The sequence below is a fragment of the Phycodurus eques genome, chromosome 9 (genome assembly GCF_024500275.1).
Source record: "Phycodurus eques isolate BA_2022a chromosome 9, UOR_Pequ_1.1, whole genome shotgun sequence".
Classification (NCBI taxonomy): domain Eukaryota; kingdom Metazoa; phylum Chordata; class Actinopteri; order Syngnathiformes; family Syngnathidae; genus Phycodurus; species Phycodurus eques.
In genome coordinates, this window is record NC_084533.1 from 8,987,629 (window position 1) to 9,011,558 (window position 23,930).

The 23,930-nt window shown below is 41.4% G+C and overlaps 1 protein-coding gene across 10 annotated transcripts in view; it reads left to right on the forward strand.

The window, feature by feature from the left end:
* atp8a1 (ATPase phospholipid transporting 8A1) overlaps window positions 1-23,930 on the forward strand; it is a 165,533-nt gene that overhangs the window by 133,848 nt on the left and 7,755 nt on the right. For 9 of the 10 annotated variants that reach the window (XM_061686715.1, XM_061686714.1, XM_061686716.1 and 6 more), the window contains 8 exons: window positions 175-249; window positions 2,689-2,811; window positions 10,318-10,396; window positions 11,902-11,963; window positions 12,070-12,126; window positions 13,311-13,418; window positions 21,793-21,881; window positions 22,116-22,208. In XM_061686715.1, the coding sequence (XP_061542699.1) occupies window positions 175-249; window positions 2,689-2,811; window positions 10,318-10,396; window positions 11,902-11,963; window positions 12,070-12,126; window positions 13,311-13,418; window positions 21,793-21,881; window positions 22,116-22,208 (686 nt within the window). Of the gene's footprint in view, window positions 1-174; window positions 250-2,688; window positions 2,812-10,317; window positions 10,397-11,901; window positions 11,964-12,069; window positions 12,127-13,310; window positions 13,419-21,792; window positions 21,882-22,115; window positions 22,209-23,542; window positions 23,863-23,930 lie in introns of all 10 variants that reach the window. The other variant, XR_009769247.1, reaches the window with a different exon arrangement.

Consider the following 23,930-nt stretch of genomic DNA (forward strand, 5'->3'; position numbering starts at 1 on the left):
GCAACCATCCTAAACATTTCTCTGTCCCGCAAATGGATTTAGACTTCAACTGTAAAGAACTGTAGTGATTACGTTTTGCTTTTTCTTCTTCTGCACTTTCACTCATCTCTTATGTGATTTATTTATTTATTTATTTATTTTCCCCTCTAAAAATTTTTTCTTTCCCCCTCACAGATCTGGTTTGCGTTTGTCAATGGCTTCTCGGGTCAGATTCTGTTTGAGCGCTGGTGCATCGGCTTGTACAACGTGGTGAGTGTTGATAAAAGCTTTACCGTCAGTCTACAGAGCTTAACACTCCCAAAAGAGCTGCGGTTGCAAGCATCTCTTCATTGCGGGATTGTGTCACTAACATCCTGAAAACCCTCTAGTGTATTAATGACCTTTTGTCAAAGCCCATCCTTCCCTTGTGGCCTAAACTATGCACTGAATGCGAAAGAACAACAGTTTGGCTTGCTCCAGGAAGTGTCATTAGCAAGCACAGCTATGCTTGCATGATATTAAAAAGCAAAGGAAGGGGAGTCCCTCAAGGTTCTGCCTCTGTAGTGGGGCCACTCCGAATGAAGTCATATTTCATATCTGACTTTGCTGAAGTAAAAAGGTCCATCTGCACGCTTCTGATCATGAAGTGGATATTTTTGCAGCCCTGCACCTTGCATTCATTTCTCAATAAACCACCACCTCAGTCACACTGGTGGGTGCAGCCCAAATTCCTGTGACTCTGTGGGAGTCTGTCGGACGCACTGGTTTGAATCCGCCCCTCAATGGGCATCTTCCCCGGGATAAGAAAGAAGCTTGGTGGAGCATGATTTTGGGATGTGAGAGGTAACCGGAGTACCCAGAGAAAATCCACGCAGGCACGGGGAGAACGTGAACTCCACACAGGCGAGGCCAGATTTGAAGCCTCGTTGTTAACCAGTTGGCTACCGTGCTCCCCTAATGACAATCATGCATCTCTAAATAGTGTTAGTTAGCTGCCTCATACTCTTAGTCAAAGTGTGTTCGCCATCTGTCATCCATGGCTCCCACGCTGCTCACTTCACTCTGAACGCCCTGTTTACGCGGATGTCCAGCAGTTCGTCAAGCCTCCCGGAACGATGGAAAGCCCCGAGTTATTGCACTCTGTCGAATGGTGACTGTGGAGACGCTTCTCCTGGCTGTTCTTTGCTCATTAATCCATTGCTCGAGTTGGTCTTCCAACTCGGGCCAACTCGCCTTGTTTCCGCAGAAACTCCTCAGCTTTGTCTTCTTGACTTGGCGAAGCTCGTTTTCCTGCTTCCTCCACTTGCGAACCATGGATTTGTTGATCTTGAATTCTCTCGCGGCTGCTTGATTCTCATGTTCCTCCGCATAACTGATAGCTTGCAGTTTAAACTGTGCTTCGTAAGCGTGTCTCTTCGTAGGTGACATTTTCGGGGGTCGTTAGCCAAACCGATGTTGTTTTGCACAATGCACACCCCGGAAAAGCTCAGTCAAGCGGTTTAAAAAAAAAAAAAAAAAAACACCCCGCCATGGGGGCGTGACATAGGCGTCCTACTTCACGCACCCTCCCCTGTCCTCAGCCACGTCCGCTTTTCCTCTGTGTAAGCAGCGTGTCGGCAGGAATTGATCACAAAAAAAAAAAAGTCTAGCGGATCGCTTATCACACAACAACATTTATAGATGTTGGAACTCGGTGTACACATCAGGCGCGCCGCATTATAAGGCGCCATGTCCATTTTGGAGAAAATTTAAGACTTTTAAGTGCGCCTTATGGTCGTGAAAATATGGTAACTAAGAAGAAGTGGGACACAGAGGACCAAGGAGAGGGGAAAGGAATACATGGAGATGCAACGGAGGGCAAAGGTAGAGGTGGCGAAGGCCAAACAAGAGGCATAGGGTGACAAGTATGCCAGGTTGGACATTAAAGGTTGGCCAGACAGAGGGATAGAGATGGGAAAGATGTGCAGCAAGTTCTGGTAATTAAGGATAGGGATGGAAATGTGTTGACTGGTGCCAGTAGGGTGCTGGATAGAAAATGAGAGAGAAGAGTAGAAGAGGCAAGTGTGGTGGACCAGAAAGTGGCAATGCTTAGTAAGGGGGGACGTTAGAAAGGCACGAAAGAGGATGTAAAACGGAAAGGCATTTGGTCCTGATGACATACCTGTGGCGCTTTGGAAGCATCTAGGAGAAGTGGCTGTGGAGTTTTTGACCAGGTTGTTCAACAGAATTCTAGTGGGTGAGAACATGCCTGTTGAATGGTGGAAAAGTGTGCTGGTGCCCATTTATAAGAACAAGGGTGATGTGCAGAGCTGTGGGAACTATAGAGGAATAAAGTTGATGAGCCACAAAATTAAGTTATGGGAAAGAGTAGTGGAGGCTAGACTCAGAGGAGAGAGAGTGAGTATATTGGTAGAAGGATGATGAGGATGAAGCTGTCAGACGAAAGCTAAAGGAAGACCAAAGAGAATGTTGATAGATGTAGTGAGGGAAGACATGAGGGCAGTTGGTGCGAGAGAGCAGGATGTAGGAGGAGATACATGGACAAGGATGGCACGCTGTGGTGACCCCTAACGGGACAAGCCAAAAGGAAAAGAAGATTTAATTTAACCTAAAAGTTTTGGAATTGTGACATGCAATTGGTTTGTCTTTGCTACAGTTCTGAGATTTTCTTTTTCTTTTTCTGTCCATGTGTTTTAATTTGTTGTCCAGATCTTCACTGCCCTTCCTCCACTCACTCTGGGAATATTTGAGCGCTCCTGTCGAAAAGAAAACATGCTGAAGTACCCGGAGCTCTACAAAACCTCCCAGAATGCAATGGGATTCAACACCAAGGTAAACAACTTCTGCTGCACTTTTCATTGTAATGTCATCAGTTTGCGCTGGCTTGGTGTGACCTGTCCTGTGCGGTTAGCCAGGTGGACTATTTTTAATTTTATTTTTTTAAATTTTTATTTCTTTGTGGGGGGTAGGCCGGGGAAGGGGGATTAGGACAGGGTGGGGCACTCTTGCTAAATTCGCAATAAAGACATTTCCTCTTTTAGCCACAGTGGGCTCCTGTACACTCCTCACAGGCGTGGTGACCTGGTTAGTGCGGTGTGGAGGTGGAATAAAGAACGATTGCCCTTGGGGGTCATGGGTAGGCAAGGTCAGATGGGTGGGGGCAGAAAGAGCCATGGGGATGTTAAGAGATATAGCGAGATGCTGTTTACCATGGAGAATTATGCAATTTGTTTAAGCGTGTCACTATGTGTTCAAGTTTGGCCTCAGGCAGACATGGCGTCCGTTCTAGAATCAGTTTTGGTGCGATAAGAAGCAGAAGGTGACATACTGTATTTTGTATACTACCTACAAAAATGTTGGGATATTGGGCTTTCTGTTTCAAATTACAGGATGAAACTAAAATGCACTATAACCTTTACAGGATAGCCGTCATCTGGTGGCGCTTTAAGGTATCCACCCTGTAGAGCAGCAGCAAGTGACTCCTGTGTGGGGCCACAATGCATCTCCCATATTATATTACTAAGCATGCCATTCCTTAGTATTGTCTGAGCCAGGTGAAATTGTCCAGCGACTGCGGATTAAAACAGCTGGCTCTGTGTTTTTGGGAAAAGCTTGAAATATTAGGAAAAAGGGATGATGTTATCACCATAAATTTCACTTTACTAACGTTCTAAGAAATGACACACACTTAGTTACAAATGAAGCAATACTTACATCTGAAAATCCACAAAATTGTCCAGCACATTTGCTTTAGGAAAGGAAATCTGTCATTTGTGTTTTTTCTTCTTCAACATTTTTACGAGCAACTTTCAACTGTTTGTGACACAGCACCACCTGGTTGCCCTGGCGTAAGACTGCAACTGCAGTTAAAATTAAAATTGAAAAAACAGAGTACAATGCCAGTCAAATTATACCACTTTTTATATTGTAAGAGGTTTTAGAGCCAGAGGCAGACGGAAATTATATATATGCAGGAAAAAACTTGAAGTCAAGAACGGTATAGTTGGTGAGGATATATCAAAGTTTGTAATCTATTTAGTCTCAGAACAGGCTGCTAGATGTCATCAGATAATGTGTTAGTCTTAAAGAAATGGTGAAGCAGTTTATGTATGGTGAAGCATATCAGAAGATGGCTCAAAGTTTAGAATAGGTGGGACAGTAAACTGCCGTGTTGGTCACAACGCCTCGTATACTGCTACGGTGCTCTGCAAAATTTGTTTTGCTTGCATGTGATGAACTAGAAAGATGACCCTGCCTTAAAAAAATTAAACAATACTACGTTTTCATGTAATAGAACTTGTGCACAGTTAGGCAGATAGTGAACAGTGAAGAAAAAGAAGCCTAGTGTGCTTGCTTAAAGGTGAATATTCGCCATGTGGAAAGAGTGAAAGACAGACGAGCGGTAGACTGTAGCGTACATTATACAGCCCCTACTGTAGTCCCACACAACAAAAGTACGGAAAGTGCAGAGGTGCAACACCTGAAGCAGCTATGGAAGAAAAAAAGTGCAATACACAATACCCTCCAACTCTCAGTTGAAGTTCAGTGCCTAAAAATAATTAAACATTGTACAGTATATTTAAACATTAACATTTTTAACCAAACCACGTAATTTCATTGAATGACAGTCGCTCGTTTAACACTAATGTAATGTTAACCACCATACGGGCCAACGAAATTCACGTTTATATTCCAGTTATTGTAAACCTTCAAACAACTGCGACTTCCACACAAAAGTGAGCAGCCCCCAGTTCCGGACCTGCATTGACTCATTATCCATTTAATTAAGACAAGTGCCTGTAAATAATGGGATAATATAATCCAATGTTAACAATAGAGTATAGAAGCAATCAAATGCGCTCAAATATAGGATGAGTGCACGCTATGGTAAAGCTTGCATAATTTAAGGTAATCTATCAAACCTTACATAAAAGACAAAAGAAAAATATTTAGTATTTGTGTTATACACACACACACTTTTTTTTCTGTCAATCAAGGTGTTTGGTTTGAGGTGAGAGAAGGAAGTGACCCAGGGTAGCAGAATGTGAAGGTGTCAACTTTTTACGAGATATTCCTCACGCATATAAACCCCTCTTTATTGTGGCTGTGGTGTTTACAGCCATGTGCCAGTTTGCCCCTCCCTTCCTACAACAACAATCTGCTCAATATTCGACTCAATATTAATTACCGGATTCTATGTTGTTGTGTGTCCACAATTAGGAGAGCCTCAAAGACAAACTCTATGTAGTACAGATCCTGCTGTACCAATTATGAACATTTATTGATTTCATGAGCATTCATCCTTTGCAGTCGGGGCTTGCCAGGATGGAGGAAGCCAAGCTGTGAGGCTAATGGGCATAAATGTGCTTGTAGAATGAATGATAATTTAGACAGCAGCTGACCAGCGAGAGGGTGGGCGGCGAGGGTTCTTTTAGTGTATTGGCTTTTGTGGACACAGTGAGAGGGTGAGGTAATACTGGGTGGGGTGGAAGGGTGGAGGAGGATGTGTGGAGGGTGTGTGTGGGCCCAATTGGACTTTGTTGAGCTAGAATAGGAAAGGTGAGGAGGTCGGGCCACCGAGGCCAACATGCTGAAGCAACGACCTCCAGCCCCAATTCAGCCCAGTTCTATTTAAAGTGGTGCCATTCAAACCCGTGAAAATCCCTTGAAACAGCCCCGTTTTCAGTGTTAACTATTTGTCTTGCATAAAGTTTTATGGACAGATTTGCTGAATCAGTCAAAAAGCATGTTTTTAAAATCCACTTGTTGAAACGAGGCCAGGACAGGACAATTTATTTTTGAAGTCTTGCTGTTAATTTCTTTGTAACAACAACACTGACGTTCACTGTGAAAAATTTTTTTTTTTCTTGGCAGAATAAATTTCACGGTAATTTCACGCTACATCGCCCATTCGTGTTTTGCTTGGCGCCGGCTATGTGGAATGTGTATTTGAAGCATGTTTGTTTTAGGCCCGATGTGGAAGACTCATCCCAACGGGCTTTAGACTAACTTTTTGCACTGGTTGCACTGGTGCGCCCAAGTATTTTTTTGGGGTGCACCAGCACAAAATTTAGGTGCATCAAATTTTCAACCACATTCCATTTAACACGGTAGTTTTACGGATCAGTTTTTATTTTTATTTTTTTTTTTAAGTAACAGCCTGTCTTTTCTCAATATTGACTGGTAAATGGTTTACTAACAATCTGGTGAACATAAAATTCTTTATTTGAAGCACAATTTCACAAGAAGGGTAACTGACTGAAAAGTGCTGGTCCTTAATGTGTTCCGTGTCAGAGCGTTGGTTAGGACTTTCGGACGAATCAGGCCTTAACATAACATTCTTCACGAAGACGTTGGTATAGATCATTTTACACTTGAGATATGTGAGTCTCGGCATGCACGTATCATGGAAACAATGAGTCTCACCCGTGGGAACACTGAGTCCCTGCAACTTATCGTTACAGAATACAGATATAGTAATCACAGTTCTTGCTTCGCGGTCCTGCTATTTAGCAGATTTTTATTACAGTTGTTACTCTATATTTTTGTACTGTTTGAACATTATTTTGTGTTATCCATTAGTCTTGCTCTCTCTCAATATATGCGTTAAGGCCTGTCACGATAGTAAATTTCTTAGGACGATATATTTTCCCAAAAATTATCACGACAAACGATGTCACTGATGAAATGATATGAGAGCATAATAATTCAAATACAGTTCATCCTTTTTAAGAACTACTCACTTTTAATTCTAAGGATAATGAACGTTGACATCTTGGATTAAAAATGTAAATAAAACAGACTCAGGCTCTATTCACAAAAATTGCACTTAAACAAATATTAAACATTTGAAGTAGTGGTATAAACAGTCATTAATGCCTTAACCTACAATATTCTGCCAATCAAGTTTCCACTTGGTAAATAAAAGATGCCAAGTAGCAACATTAATAACAACACAACAAGGAGAGCAAAGCAACATGTTTGGATTCAAGATTTGCACCACTTTTCAAAAGTCTGCAGCCTTGCCCCAACCGCTGCTTTGTCAACATGTTCAATGGGTACAACACTTACAATAGTGAGTATGCTATACTGTATGTAATGTGAGCATATGTGCACCATATACGCTGTCACGTTTGTATTTACATTATTTGGGCAACGGGTTCCATAATTGCAAGCTGATGGGAAACGGGAAATGTCCTACCATGCTTTTTGTTCCCAGCTAAGGAAATTGGGTGGGAAGGTTGTGTTTAAAATGGATTTTGTCATCTTGAGGTTTTAAGTTGTGTTCTCTTTCTTGCGGCTATATACAAATTCGACATACCAGCTCGTTGTTGTTTGTGCGGTGGCCGAGTTCATAGGGCTTGAATCCAAAATGTTCCCACATCGTTGCGGTGCCGTGAGGCTTTGGAACTAATTCCATTAATCCTGCTCAACTTTTTTTGTTTTTTTGCACGGTGGACGACTGGTTAGCACATCTGCCTCACAGTTCTGAGGACCGGAGTTAAAATCCGGCCTCGCCTGTGTGGCGTTTGCATTGCTCCCCGTGCCTGCGTGGGTTTTCTCCGAGCACTCCGGTTTCCTCCCACATCCCAGAAACGTGCGTGGTAGGTTAATTGGTGACACTAAATTGCCTGTAGGTGTGAATGTGAGTGCGAATGATTGTTTGTTTCCATGTGTCCTGCGATTGGCTGGCGACCAGTTCATGGTGTCCCCCGCCTCTCGCCCGAAGATAGCTGTAATTCGTTCCAGCATGCCCGCGACCCTTGTGAGGATAAGTGGTACAGAAAATGGATTGAGGGATGAACTTTATTGTACAGCTACCGGCTCGCCGTGACAAAACTTAGGGCCATGTACCCTAGCACCCACATTTCAGACGCAAGAATGCTTGCGCGTGCGCTCACACACACACACAGACACCCACATGGCCAATCAGACGGAGGGTCCCCGCCCTTCACTATCTCTGATTGGTTTACAGATGCCGATGGGTTTCATGTGTGGGCTTTCAAGTCGTGGAAATTTTTTTTTCTTCTTCAAATGACTGGGCACCTAGACGCACCCTCTTTTTTTGTTGTTTTGTTTAGTTTTTTTGCCACATAATGCAGAAATTAGGACTAACCAAATTAGTCGCACTCTAGAGTCCTGTCTCATCAAAAAGAAATTCATACGCCGGATTTCCAGCAGGCGGCACGGTGGATGACTGGTTAGAGCATCAGCCTCACAGTTCTGAGGACCCGGGTTCAATCCCCGGCCCCGCCTGTGTGGAGTTTGCATGTTCTCTCCGTGCCTGCGTGGGTTTTCTCCGGGCACTCCGGTTTCCTCCCACATCCCAAAAACATGCATTAATTGGAGACTCTAAATTGCCCGTAGGCATGACTGTGAGTGTGAATGGTTATTTGTTTCTATGTGCCCTGCGATTGGCTGGCAACCAGTTCAGGGTGTGTACCCCGCCTCCTGCCCGATGACAGCTGGGATAGGCTCCAGCACGCCTGCGACCCTAGTGAGGAGAAGCGGCTCAGAAAATGGATGGATGGATGGATTTCCAGCACCTCGACAGAGTACGAAGCCATAGCTCTGCGTCGTAAGACGCAGATTGATCGTACTTTATGCATCCCTGCTCATTTTTGTGCGACTCAGACGTGGGACGCACATCAAACAAGATCCCTGAGTTGGCAGTCGTTCTTTTCATCTTATCATCTGTGGCTTTTACCACTCTCAATCTGATGGGTCTACTAGGCCATACACCTAGGCCTGTCGCAACAACACATTTTTTTAAGGATATATTTTTCCAGAAACTATCACTATCAACCATGTTCTTGTTGATATGATATTAGAGCACAATAATTCAACTAAATCTTTTTAGTTGCAATTAACTTTTGCTCTATTATTAAAGAGCAATTAACTTTTAATTATCAAAAATATTGAACATTGGCATTAAAATGTTGAACAATAAATCAAATATTTTAGATGAATTAAAAAAATAAAACAACTCAAGCTCTGTTCACAAAAATTGCACTTGAACACATTAAACATTTCACACAGATAGTCATTAATACCTTAACAGGCATTATATACTCCCAGTCAAGTTTCCAGTTAGTTAAAAAGTGCAAAGTAACATTAAATTTGTGAAAGTAACAAGTAACATCACAACAAGCAAGATCAAAGCAACCTGTTTTGCATCAAGATTCGGACTGCCTGTTCAAAGTTTGCAGGATTTCTTTAAACGCTCCTTTCTCAACATGTTGAATGTTAAAGTGAGTACCGCTATACTGTATATGTGAGTGTGCACCATATACGTTGTCACGTTTATATTTGCATTGTTGAGCAAAATACTTCCTTAATCGCAAGTTGACGGGAAATGGAGTGTCCGCCATGTTTCTTTTGTTCCAAGCTGAAGACATTTGGCGGGATGGTTGTGTTTTTAATGGACTTTGTCACTTTGAGGTTCATTGTGTTGTGACTTCATACAAATTCGACATACCGGTTCATTGATGTTAGCGGGCTCTCCGCTTCATCAGACTTGAATCCAAAATCTTCCCACATGGCTTTAGGCTTTGGAACTAATTCCATTTATGCCACTCAACTTTCTGTAATTGTACAGCTACATGCTAGACAGATGTCGGAAAACTTCGACTACGCTAGCAGCTCTCTCTGACAGCACGCTGGAGCGCACACATTTCAAATGTAAACACATACACCCACACACTCAAATCTGCGTAGAGGCTTACGATGATGCGCCTGTCACTTATCTGGCACCCAAAAGTGCTGAGTCTTGATGAAATTAACCCTTTATCAGTCAAGTATCCATATACAATAACATGGACGTAGAGCACTTCATTGTGACTTCACATAGATGAATAGAATTATGAATTATAACATACTTAATAATATATAACATATAAATAATACATAGCTTTTTATTTCAGAAGTGGGAATCAAACTGGTAATCCCCTTTATCAGTCCCAAAGAAGTACCTCTCAGTGTCAAAAAGGTTGGTGTAATCTATAATTTTGTTAATATTAAGACAAGGGACCTTTGACTTTCCAGGCCACTTTTTCTAAAATATGTTTTAGCCTCCTTGCGCTTCACTGCCACTCCCCCAATCCAGTCGCACCCACAGAGGATATACAACGTGTCTGTCAGCGGGGTGGCCATTAAGCGTAGGGGCCCTGACAAAACCGCCACTTAGCCTAGCGTTGGGCTTGCACAAAGGGCCCAGGTCAGAGGTTACTTGGTAGGCAGGAGCTCCCGACACTCTTTTGTATCCAACTCTCTCTCTCTTTCTATCTTGTTGGAATTTTTGATTATGTCCAACCCCCGTCTTTTTTCCCCCCCTTGCAGGTCTTCTGGGCTCATTGTATGAACGGCCTCTTCCATTCCGTCATCCTCTTTTGGTTCCCTCTCAAAGCCTTCCAGCACGGTGAGCAGCTCCTGGAGATTCACAACGAGGAGGGAGTGTAGTCAGCAACGCTTACTTTGTCTTAATTAGCGCTTTCTGCATGCGTCGACTGGTCAATTGCAAACGTGGGTCCAGTCCTCCTGTCAGCACGGGACACACACTCTATGAAGTGTTAGCACCACTTCTTCATTTCAATACATTTAAATAATGCTTTAGGGGATTGTCTTATAGTCAAATACAGTGGAACGTCTACTGTGGAAAGCCCCAAAAGTGGTACAATGTGGAGTTCAAAGTTCAAGTTATCTGTAAAACATGCCTCAAAAGTTAAACATCAGAAACTCTTGTTAGACTTCACGGAAAAATGCAGATGCTAACGTAAATAGCATGGAACTAAAAACATAATGGATAATGACTCACATGTAAAACTGCCAACAAGCTGTTTCCTCTCAACTCTCTATTATGTTTCTATCAGGCATCTTCAAATAGAGTATTTCAATTTAGTTTCATTTAGGTTCATTATGCATTGGTACCTTGACTTATTAGTTCCCCAAGTTACACATTTTTATTAGACATCACCATCGGTGGATGTAAAAGTTGTATTTATTTATTTTTTGCTTTATGTTGCGAGCAGAAATGTGAGTTCCCAGCAAGCTTGAAATACGCCAATGCTCGAGTGAAGTGAAATGTTTTATTTATTTATTTTTTGCAAATTTAAGTATTATGATGCCCTTGCATGTGTGCCAGGAGAGCTAGTCGCTGATGCCATTGATTGAACAGGAAACAGTCAAATACAAAATCAGAACACTCGCGAGGCGCTGATGTAAGCCCACAACTCACACTCTGATGCTGTCATAGAATTGCAAGTGCTTCTATTCCTGCCAGTCTGTGGACTTTGAGAGTCTTTAGTCTCCACGTGTGTGGAGAAAGACAATGGAAATGTTTAAACCGCTTAGTCCCGGCTGGGTCGAGAGCTGCGGACCACACAAGCGCAAGACCCGCTCCGCAAAGAAAAAGGCGCTCAAGCTCCTTCATAATGATTGACAGCTCGTCGTGCAGCCTCAACGCATCGTAGACACTCATGCACAGACTCGACGACGTCACACGCCACCCCACCAGATCCCGCCTCTTAAAGGCACATGCCTGTACACAGAATCTACAATACAATTTTATGCATGTCGCTAGTTTTTTATGTGTTCAAATATGTCTACAATTTGTTTCAAAATTCTGTTTCAACTAAGTGTAAGGTGTGTTTTCTTAAGTTTATGTTTATATCGCGTAGCTTCACCTATTGCAGGTGTGTCTGGACGCTGTACACTGATGTATGACAAAAGTACACGACTAGACATTTCTGGAAGACATTTTGGACAATTGCATGCTTCCAACTGTGTGGGTACTGTTTGGGCAAAGTGTAAAAGCCAGGTGTCCATTTATTGTAAGCATCAAAACCACAATGTTACATCTATGACTGACTTCACTCTGTTATCATTGTACCCTCATATCTGAAAGTCTTTTCAATCCCTTCACAGATACAGTATTTGGCAATGGAAGAACTCCTGACTATCTCCTTTTAGGAAATATGGTTTACACAGTAAGTACATCATGCAGCCACACAAACATTTGATGTGTGTGCATGGGCATTTTTAGTTTAAAAGTAAGCATGTATATTTATATTGCTGTCATTTGTGTCCCCCCAGTTTGTGGTCATCACAGTTTGCCTTAAAGCAGGCCTGGAAACCTCATCCTGGACTATGGTACATTGATTACACTCCTCTACTCTTCACACACAACTTTACCAAGTTTTTCAATTAATATTCATAATAGTGATGTCACAAAGGCATATTAAACATAGTGGGTGAATTCTAGTACATTTTCAAAATTCTCCAAACTGCATGTTTCAGCTCCTTCCACAGATGTTAAATTGGTTTTAGATCATAGCTCCTTACAATAGTCCAGTGGTTTGTTCTTCGCCATTTTTGGATGTGTGTAGCTGTGTCTTATGGGTGTTTATTCTGTTGGAAAACCCAAGACCTGACCTGAGTCCAGGCTTTCTGACACTGGGCAGTGCTTTTCGCTCCAGAATACCTAGTCTTGAGATTTCATAGATTCAAGTCACCCTGTGGCAAAGTGTCGCCCAGAACATAACTGAGCCACCTTGACTTTCAAAAAATATTACTTTAAAAAATATGACTTTTTCTCACATAATTAGGACACCCCCCCCCCCCCCCCCGCCTCATAATACTATTGCAATTTTATGTTCATAAACTTATGACTGTCAAAAGAATTCCTACTTTATTCTTACAATATTGTGTCTTTTTTTACTCACATTGTGTTCCCATAAGATTACCATTTGTTTGGAAAAATTATTTAGTTTTTTTGTCTTGAGATTCTTAAGTTTATTTTCATTAAATGACAACCTTGAAAATAGTTTTTCTTTTTCATACATGACTTAAAGAAAGTAATGACCTTTACCTCATAAATCGTAAAATTCCAACTTTATGCTCATATTTGTTTCTTAAAATTAATTAAAACTGTTCTGTCATAATTATACAACTTTTTTCTTATGGATTGACAAGTCTACACCCATAAGATTTTGCCCTTTTGAGTCAAATTATTACTTTTCCTCATAACGCTATTACAAGTTTAGTCACATAAAATTGCAACTTTTTACTTTTTATACTATAACTTTTATTTGTAGCACATGACTTATTCTTGTAAAACTCCAAATACTGTACATTGACTTTTTTTCTTTTTTTCCCTCTATACTAATATTAATCAATAACTACCATAAATACTATATATAATAATAACATAAAATAATGTTTGTCTCTCAGCTTTCACACTTCCAAGGGGAACATTCCAAATAGAGTACTGCAATATGCCAAAATGTATGTTAGCATAGTTCACGGAGACTGTACTTTGTTGTGGTGGGTTGCAGTTCAGTCACATCGCCATCTGGGGCAGCATATGCCTGTGGGTGGTGTTCTTCGTCATCTACTCGTCCCTCTGGCCCCTCATCCCTCTGGCCCCTGACATGTCAGGCGAGGTAAAGCATGCGCTCTCACACACCTGCATTACCTCACAAGTGACTCTGTGCGGCAGATGCTCGGGAGCACACCTTCATAAGGAGAAGCAGAGACTCATAGGTTGTCAGACCTCCGGCTTGTGTTGCATAATGACTTAATTGAGCCAATTAGGAGGCTGTTTGTGTTACGCCGGCCTCCCTCGGCGCTGAGTATCCGCAGGTGACGTTGAGACAGCGAGGCAGTCTGGTAACAAAACAAATTGAGGCGAAGTGAGTAGCTAAGCTCTGACGCATGTGTCGCAGGAAGCAGGTGACCCTGAAACTGTTTTTTTCCCCCCTTCTGTTTTCTTTCCGTGACCTTTGCGTCTTCTGTCTGTGGGCCACATTGACAAGTGATGTTTCCCAGCACATTCTGAGTTATCATCATAAAGTACCACAATCTCAGCAGGATGTTGCTCTCTACAGGCACATATTTATTTTGTGTGTGACGTTCATGGCATGTGCTGTGTTCAATATAATTTTTTTCTCTGTATGTTTATATATGGTTTATGCCAAGAGTAAATATATAGGAGAGAAATACAGCATGCATTTTTATCTTGGAACATACAAATGTTATTTCTGTGAGTGTGTGACAATCCCTGCCTGCTCTAAACCTAAAAACGAACAGATAGCAGTTGTGGCCGTCAACACTTGTAATATGCTGGGCCTGACCAGCACTGAAGATTGGGTCACAAAAAAAAGTGTTTAAATGTCAGATAGAACTGCAATTGTTTGCACTGCATGTAGCTACAATCTGAGCCACTCATTTAGGTACACCTCCCTCGTCAAATGTTATACCCAATGTACCCTATGTCTACAAATAGTGTCTGGGGGATTTTTTACTCAACTACAGGGAATGCAGGCTGTGGTCTCTTAAACTGGAGTGGAGGCCTTTTAACTTTAAACCATGTTACCACTATATTGGACTTGATGACAAGTGAAAACTGGAGTTTAATACAAAAATCAAAAATCAAATCAACTATTATGGCAAAATGACAACATTGTGCAGCAAGTCAGAATCTAATTATTGTTAAGGATGCGTCTCCACATAACATAACATCACCTTTATGTAATACTGTGCAACGAATGTTGTTTAGAACATGTGGTAAGTTTACACACTTGAATCTATTTGAGAAACATTTTACATTCCTTGGTACTTCCTGCTTTTTTGGTTAGTAATGGAGTCAAACTGTGCTGAGCAGTTGGTATGCTGAAGCATTCAGAGTTCCTTTCACTGGAGCTCAGGAGCTAATATTTGTGACATTTCCAACTTTGTCGGAACAGTTTGGAGATGGCCCCTTCCTGTTCCATAAATAAAGGTTCATAAAGACATGGATGAGAGAGTTTGATGTAGATGACTGGCCTGCACAATCCTGACTTCAACCCTACGGAACACAGGAGACTGATAGCCGGCCGGGCCTTCTTGTCAAACTTCAGTGCTTAACCTCACAAATGCACTTCTGGATAAATGGTCATAAATTCCCATAACCACACTTGTAAACATTGTTAAAAAGCCTTTCCAGAAGAGTTTACGATGTTATAACTGTAAAGGGTGGACCAATGTCATATTAAACCATATGGATTAGGAATGGGATGTCATTCAAATTCATAGTCAAGGCAGCTGACCAAATACTTTTGGCAATTTAATAACAGAGCGAGAGAGAGAGAGAGAGAGAGAGAGAGAGAGAGAGAGAGAGAGAGAGAGAGAGAGAGAGAGAGAGAGAGAGAGAGAGAGAGAGAGAGAGATCAGCCAGGAAGTTAAAGCTTGGGCGCAAATGTGTCTACCAAATTGACAATGACCTGAAGCATACTGCCAAAGTGATTACCATGTGTCTTAGGGATACCAAAGTCAGTGTTTTGGAATGGCCATCGCAAACCCCTGATCGCAATCCTATTGAAAATTTATGGGCAGACATGAAAAGGCATGTGCAAGCAAGGTGTCCTCGGAACTTGGCTCAGTTACACTAGTTCTGTCAGGCGTAATAGGCCAAAATTCCTGCCAACTATAGTGAGAAGCTTGTGGAAGGATATCGAAAACATGACCCAAGTCAAAGTTTAAAGGCAATGGTACCAATTACTAATACAATGTATGTAAACTTCTGACTTTGAAAAAAAAGTAATTTAAGTAAAGTGAAATTGTCTAATGAAAAAAAAAAAAAAATAAATCTCTCATTATTCTGGCATTTATTTATTCATTCATTTTCCGAACCGCTTATCCTCAGTAGGGTCGTGGGGGTGCTGGAGCCTATCCCAGCTATCTTTGAGCTCTTTTGTGGCGTTATTGGCAGATTTGCCTGTGTAGATGTTGTTTTAGGGGCCAGGCTGTGTCGACAAGTCTGTCAGTGCTATGTTGAAGAAGCAGGAGGAACTTTGTTTTCGCTCTTCTTTTTTATGTCTTTGTTATTTGCTATCTGTTCATCATCGCAGGCGTTCAGCTCAATGGTGCAGAAGCCACTGAACTCTCCTACGGAACTAATGGCCGTTTAATGTGTTCCACACGTTAGTTTTTAGTGTGCCGAACAACTTCTCTATTTTCGTTTGAATGTGCTCCTTTACTCAAATTGTTTTTCAAGCATATGTCCTCATTTATATGCACTGACTCTGGACAATTGACAATTGGCATTAGATTAAAGGGTTTCATATATTGTGGTGTCCACTTTTATAAACATAGTGCAGACAGCTTTATCACAGAGCCGACATAACAGATGACAATTTAATGGTGACACTTCAATGAACACAGTTGTATTTAAATTATATTCATACGTAGCTACTTGCAATTTGTACTGTATTTACTAATAGTGGCATGCACTTTTGTCAACGACTTTTTTTTATTTATCGCCGTGATCGTAATGCAAGCTGATCCGTTACAGCAGACCTATAAAGCGCCTGTCATCTTGTAGCCCCCACTCTTTCGTCATGCCCGCAAACGTCTCCGCACATTTTTTGAAATCATTTTTTTTTACCTCCAGAATGTTAGCGACGCCGCTTCATTTCTTCTCCATTCAGCGGTTGTCATTATATTTAAGACGCTACTTTCTGCTCTGCTCTCACCTCATTAGTAAATGAGAGAGAGCGAGAGAGAGAGAAGAGCATTTTTCATGCCAAAGAACCAAAACGAAAGGTTGAGACAATTATCATAAACAGCCCGACCCCTACTTACGTACTAAAAAGTTCACAATCACATCATTTTTATATTTAATCGTCCCAAATCAGTCTATAAAACTTAATGTTTGACCAGCTAGCTAAACTGTGAAATTAGCATACCTGTTTTTGTGAGTTTTGTAGTGACGGATGAAGTTCGACGTCATCGTTCTTGTGTCTTCGATGCGCGAGTTGCAAGCCATGCAGGTTGCCGTCCTCCTTTTGCAGACTTCAATCCTTGACTCCAAATTGTTTATCTTTGGAGCTCCTTCCATTCTTGTTCATGCAGGTGGCTCTGTCACACAATGCAAACTGGTTTGCCAGGTTGGCGCGAATGACCCCCGAGAAAAATGCAAACTGTCTTAATTCAAATGCAGATTTCCAACTCGAAACAAGATGATTTGTCAAGTCATGTAGTTCAAGTCAAGTCTCTTGTCTGCCAAGTCCGAAGTCAAGTCTCTCTCAAGTATTTGGCAAACAATTCGCAAGTCATAAAACTGGCAATTTGAGTCGACCCGAGTCAAGTCAAATGACCCCCCATTGATACTGCCAGTGCATCCTTAGACTATAAACAGATATGAGTGTGAATGTTTAATTGTTTGTATGTGTCCTGCGATTGACTGGCGATAGTCCAGGCTGTACCTTGCCTAAAGTCAGCGAAGATCGGCTCCAGTTCACATTTGATGAGAACCTGTGGTATAGAAAATGGGATGGTTGGATGAATGAATGCATAGTGTTCATGCACTTGTCTGTGGTTACTCTCAAATGTAAATGTATTCTGCAAGGACAAAGTCTTGAAACGCACTTCACAATCAATTCATTAATCAATCAGGTTGAACTAGAGCCCTTAGTTCACACTAAATCTTAATATTCCATCTGATAAAGACCATTTTGACCAGTTCTGTGCTCAACTTAGACAAGAACGTTTTCTCTAAGCAATCCACACCAGAAGGCATCTGTCAGTTTATTAGTTTGTCCCAAAAGTGCAGCCCCCCTCCTGTCCCTCAGGACCCCTTTCGTCCCATCCAGCTCCCGAGGGCCGCCCTGGTATGAAGCGTCACTCAGCGAAGCCCGTTCAGTTGCCTGAAGACATACAATTGTTGTTGCTTTGTTTGCATTCTGCTAAAGTTTATTTGGGTAAACTGGGCTTGCGGTTGCTCTTCATTCCTCCTCTGGACTTAAACTTACAAAAATATGTTATATTGCCATACATAATATTGACATACATCACTATTTTTTTTTAAAGGTGTCTTTCAAGGAAGATAACATTAAAATAATCATCAATACAGTTTAGACATTAGTTTGGTTGTTGTTGTTTTTAATAAACTTTTCTTTATAAAGAAATGTCATTAAAAAAATGTTATATGCACCATGAAATTGTATGGTTGACCTCAAACTTTTGAATGCTAGTGTATGTTGTACACAAATAAATAACACACACAATTAAAAAGACCTTTTGACAATTGAAAAGAAAATACTAAAAAAATGACTAAAATGTGCCTGTGACCCATTTTGTGCCCCACCCCTTAGCACAGGAATGCCTGATTTAATCCAATTGTTTTATTTTTCAAGTTTTTCATAGTCTGACTTGATGATATACTCCCAACTATCAACTATCAATTCGCAATTTATTTTTCAAAAGACTCTCCGGACAGCTTAAACACCCTCATTACACTGGGACAAAGACAGGATGAACATGAACATTATTAAGCAAGTTAAAAGAAAAACAGGCAATATGTCCACCCGCTTGTGTGTAATTTCGCCATCTAATTTGGTTCCCCTTGCCTCTTTACGTGGGGCCGAGTGGCACCGAAATGCTCCATTCATCTGTATCTGCCGTGGGGTGGGGGGTATAAATGTTTGATTTCCTGTCATTTGGGGTTCCCTCCCGGCGGCGTGTTTTGTCGCGCATCAAAGTCGATTTGCAGCTAATGGCCGGCAGATTAGCTCATTTTGAGCCAAACGGGGCCACTTTAGATATTTTTTTACACTGATCTGATGGTGATGTCTTTCTCTGTGTGAGTGTGTGTGGGCGCGCGTGTGTGTGTATGCATCCTGGAGGGCCTCATGTGTGTCACATTACAGGAAGGACACAGCTGAGGGGGGCCCGGCAGTTTGAACAAGTGGCACATCACAATGCAAGGGGGGCAGAGTTGTGCACTTTGACACGTAATGACAGAACATTTCAATGCAAGCACCCCAAAGTAAACACGGTCATGAACAAAAAGCTGAAAGATACATGCCCCCGCCCCCCACCCAAGCTTCCTCCAATCCCCTCTCCTCCCCCCCAAAAAAACAAAACACAAAACTCCAGAATCTCCTCCATCACTTGTGGATTTTAAATGAAAAAACCATGGAAGCCTTGTCTTGAAATGTTGGAGCATTTCCTGATGTTAAGTGAGTGCCAGTGAGGAAAGATATTGGCTTCTAGCTGAATTCAAGTGTCTCTCAAAAATAAAACATAAGTAACTGTTGTTAGGGCAAAACTCTCTGTTTTAGAATATGCATAATTTTTTTTTTAAATTATTATTATTTTTTTTTTTCTTTTTTTTTTTTAGCCAGAATTAGAGTTATGAGTGAGCTTCTTATCTTTTAGAATGTTTATATCTAGATATTTAAAACTGTAACAAACATGGTGGTGTTTGGATGGATTAATGGCATTTCTATTCACCACTTTATAATGTTGTACTTAATAAAATCATACAGTAATAATTAAAATGACTGTAAAAAAGTTAAATGGTTTGTGCATCATGAGTTCATGATTCAGTTATCAATTTGGCAGGATTTGCCAAACAACAACAGTCTGGTTGGAACGACCACTTCAACCTGAGTACAGCGCAGCAAGAATTTTAAAAATTGGATGATGGGTTCTAGAGAAATTTAGTTTTTTGTGTCAGAAAAAAAATTCTATTGTAAGGAATGTTTTTGTGTGATATTGCCTAAAGACAATCTGATTTTTAAAAAAAATAATAAAATAAAAATAAAAAATATAAAATAAAATAAAAAAAAAAACAATTTTAAATTACAGTAAAACTTTCATTTCTCAACATATCTCCTCGGCCATCTCATTTCATCTGCTACTCATGGAACCCCTTGTCTCATTGGCTAACAAGTTTCAGTTAGATATATCCACCAATCACTCATAAGGGCCAAAATTCTGAGAAGTCGACCCTTCAAAATTACCATGACATTTCTAATCTCAACTTTTTTTCATGAATTTATTTGTTATGGACGGTTTTAGTGGTGGCACGGTGAGCGACTGGTTAGCACATCTCCCTCACAGTTCTGAGGACCGGGGTTCAAATCCAGCCTCACCTGTATGGAGTTTGCATGTTCTCCCTGTGCCTGCGTGCGTTTTCTCCGGGCACTCCGGTTTCCTCCCACATCCCAAAAACATGCATGGTAGGTTGATTGAAGACTCAAAATTGCCCTTAGGTGTGAATGGTTGTTTGTGGAGATGTGCCCTGCGATTGGCTGGCGACCAGTTCAGGTGTACCCCGCCTCTCGCCCAGAGTCAGCTGAGATAGGTACCAGCACGTCCCCAGTGAGGATAAGCGGTACGGAACATGGATGGAGAGATCGATTTTAGAGGCCTTTAAGTGCTCCTTCCATGTTTTTTCAAAAATTCCCCAAAGATGGCGGCCACATGTCACAATGCTACTTCAGTGCCCAATGACATTATGCTTCTTTTGGTGTGTGCTCCTTTGTGACCAGGGGGCAGTATAATGCTGACATAATAAATGCACAAAGAAGACTATTCTACACTCAGTAAACTACAGGACTGTTAGTCATTTTTCACAGAAGCTATAGAATATACAGTAGTCCTGTTAAAGTTGCCACCATATCTTGTCGCACCAAAACTTCACCTATTGTTGGGCAGTACTATTTGCTTCCTTAAGGTCTTGATCGGAGCAGTGAAAACCCATTTGGCATTCTTGAAGTATGTGGTTCATTGTTTGTTTCTCCACATGGACAGTCAGGGCTAGTGTCAAGTCCCCATTTGTGAAATTGTCCTTGGTTTCCCCAACTTTTGTCCTTACTCTATTTCGCGTTACCCAGTCTTCCCCGTTGAAATTTAAGCCGGGGGCCAGTGTTTTGTCTCACACTTCGTTGTGTTTCTCGCTGCCGTACTCAAGCTAGCGTCCCATCCTGTAGAAAGCGGCATGACCTGGGTACCTTTCCTTTACGGTTATAAAGCTTTTGCAAGATTTAATTCTTCGCCTCACTCCCTGGTGTCCAAATATTAAGTGTCTGGGATCGTTCAGCTGTTGGTTTTGTTCAATTTTAGCTATTGTTTCTCGGCGGATGCTGTGGTGGTAGAATGCCTATTACACGATATAGCACTGGCAAGGGTGTTGGTTTTATTGTTAAGCTTTATTTAGCTCTGCATCTAGTTTGTAGGCATGACACGATCTTGCCCACACAGGGGCACAGTATTCAGCGGTGTATTGGCCCAGTGCAAGGCCCATCTGTCTGTTTGTTATTGACTGTCTATGTGGTTTTGCAGGTTGTTTTTTAAATAGGCATTGCTTAAAGGGTTATAACTACGGTGACATCGATATAAGTTTTGTTAGACGCTAACACACATACATGCGTAAATTATGTGGTTTTGTTTGAAAACACCAAGTGTAACACTCTGGGCAATCGTTCAGATTTTTTCTCACAACTCAAGACAAAAAAAATATCTGAGCAACAGTTCATATCGCGAAAAACTCATCAATTGGGTCACTCATAAATCCAGATGCCACTGTATTTACCCTTCTTATTCTGTGCATGACCCACAATGTGGGAATCCCTGTAAAAAGAGAATGGATTCTGTGGAATGGCAGCGTGCTGGTTGTGCCTGCATGGAGCACATTATTAAAAAGCCTCTCAGATTCAGGTGAAAGAGACACCTCAATCCCTCACAGGTATTCCTTCACCTGGGAGGCCTGGGGGGGCTGCGTGAGTCAAGACAAAGCAGGGTATCATTTAGTCATGCTGGATTAGGAGATTTATTTGGCTCCAACTGCTCTTAGCGTTTCCACAACATGACTGCTTGTTTTGTCATGTATGCTTCTCATTAAAGAGCCACTGAAGAGGATGATGAAGGCTGGCTGTTATCAGGTGTCGCTTCCTTCTAAGAGCTCTCCTACTTATCTGATGGGCTGCTAAGCTCTGTATTGTCTTACACTCACTCACCTGTGTGTGTGTGCGTGTGTTGTGTGTGTGTCAGGCGGAGATGATGTTCTCTTCAGGGGTCTTCTGGACGGGCCTGGTCTTCATCCCTATCACCTCGCTGGTCTTTGACGTGGCCTACAAAGTGTGAGTCTCCTCTCGCTCTCATCTCTACACTTAAGGAAATTCCTCCTGAAACTCCTCCTATCAACACTTTCATGTTCAGGCTTCCATGAAAATTCTTTGTGTTTCCCGCAGTCGGCATCTGGGCTAAATTAAAGTCTCATCATCGTGATTTGTGTGTGTGTGTGTGTGTGTGTGTGCGTGTGCGTGTGCGTGTGCGTGCGTGCGGACGCGTGTGTTGATGTTGTCTGGTTACAGGGTGAAGAAAGTGTTTTTCAAGACACTGGTGGATGAGGTTCAGGAGCTGGAGGCACTATCCAAAGATCCCGGAGCTGTAGTGCACGGGAAAAGGTATGCGATGGCTCACCTTTGCATCTTTATACTGAGCATAAACAAAACAACAACAAAAAACATAAAAGTGAACACAAAGTCCACAGAAATACTGGTATTTTTAATTCAAAACCTAAACTTGAATCGTCATTCGGTCATTCATTTACTTCAGACAAATTAACACCGTCCTCTTCCCTTCTGATAAAAAGCAGGTAGTAAGTGAAATGATCTCACTTCCTAACCATTGAGCCCATTTGAACCATGTTGCTAACCTAATCAGCAGCACCCACAGAGGCACCCAAACAGTCTCTGATGAATTAAAGTGTAGAGACTTTGTCAACAAATTCCAGACACAAAAATTATCTTGCGTTATGTTATGAAAATTATCTTTCCTGTATATCTGTGATCACGCCACTATGTTGTGCACGCCCATGTTTATTTGTTTAATTTGTTCCACCCAGCCTGCCTATCTTCTGAATGTTTCCCTGCATTTATCCAGAATAGTCATTTGTTTTAAACATGAGTTTAACTTGACATCAATTGCAATAGGCTGGGAATATTATTTAATATTACAAATTATAAGGCTGTCCCCTTAATAACACACAGTGTGCAACTTTAAGACTATATTTTTCATTAGAGGTCATAGTCAGAATTAAATGAATCCACTCCCCTATCAAGTGCAATTGGCCGTTTGATTGCAGTGATTCCCTTTTGCCTAAATTTACCACTGTTAATGTGGCTTTTCCGTAAATTACTTTCTTAAGGTTTCTGTTGGGCAAAAAAGGCCTCATGGGTTCTGGTTGTAGCACCAACTGTAAAATGTTTTAACGCACAATTCCTTTGAATGTGTGTGGACACACATTTTATGCTCCTTTTCACATGCGAAAATAAAATATGATCTTCTTTTATATTGTCATGTTGTACTAATTAATAGGTCAGGTGACATGCAGTGAATATCTGAAACTTAGCTTCACACTAATCTACTGTAATATTTGTTTAAAAAAAAAAAAATGTTTCTACTAACCCGTACTGGTCCTTGTTTGTTTTGGCAGCTTTTGCTGGCAATGCTGCTTAATCACATTTATAATAAACATTTTGGATTCAAAACCTTTACTTGTAGTTCAGTGTTTTAGTATTTAAGTATTCATACATTTACTTGAATAGTTTGAAATGTTACACTACCGGTCAAAACACCCAATTTTTCCTTTTTTTTTTTTCCCCCCATTTTTTTTTTTTTTTTTTTTTTTTAATGAAATTCATGCAGTTCAATGTCTCCTTGTACTCTGAAATGAAAGTAGAAGTTCCCATAAATCTGTGGCACTTGAAGTTTGCTTTGCTTTCACTTTTCTGTCCAGCTCGACCCAGACCGGCTCACTGGGGTTTAAACCCTCCATCCATCCATCCCTCCATTTTCAGCACCGCTTATCCTCACTATGGTCGCAGACATGCTGGCACCTATCTCAGCTGACTTTGGGCAACAGGCGGAGTACACCTTGAAGTGGTTGCCAATCGCAGGGCACGTGGACAAACAATCATTCACACTCGCATGCACACCGATAGGCAATTTAGAGTCGTCAATTGACCTACCATGCATGTTTTTGGGACTGTGGCAGAAAACTGGAGTACCTGCAGAAAACCCACACAGGCACGGGGAAACCATGCAAACTCCACACAGGTGAGGTGGGATTTGAACCCGGGTCCTCTGAACGGTGAGGCCAGGGTTTAAGCCTTTATGTATAATTC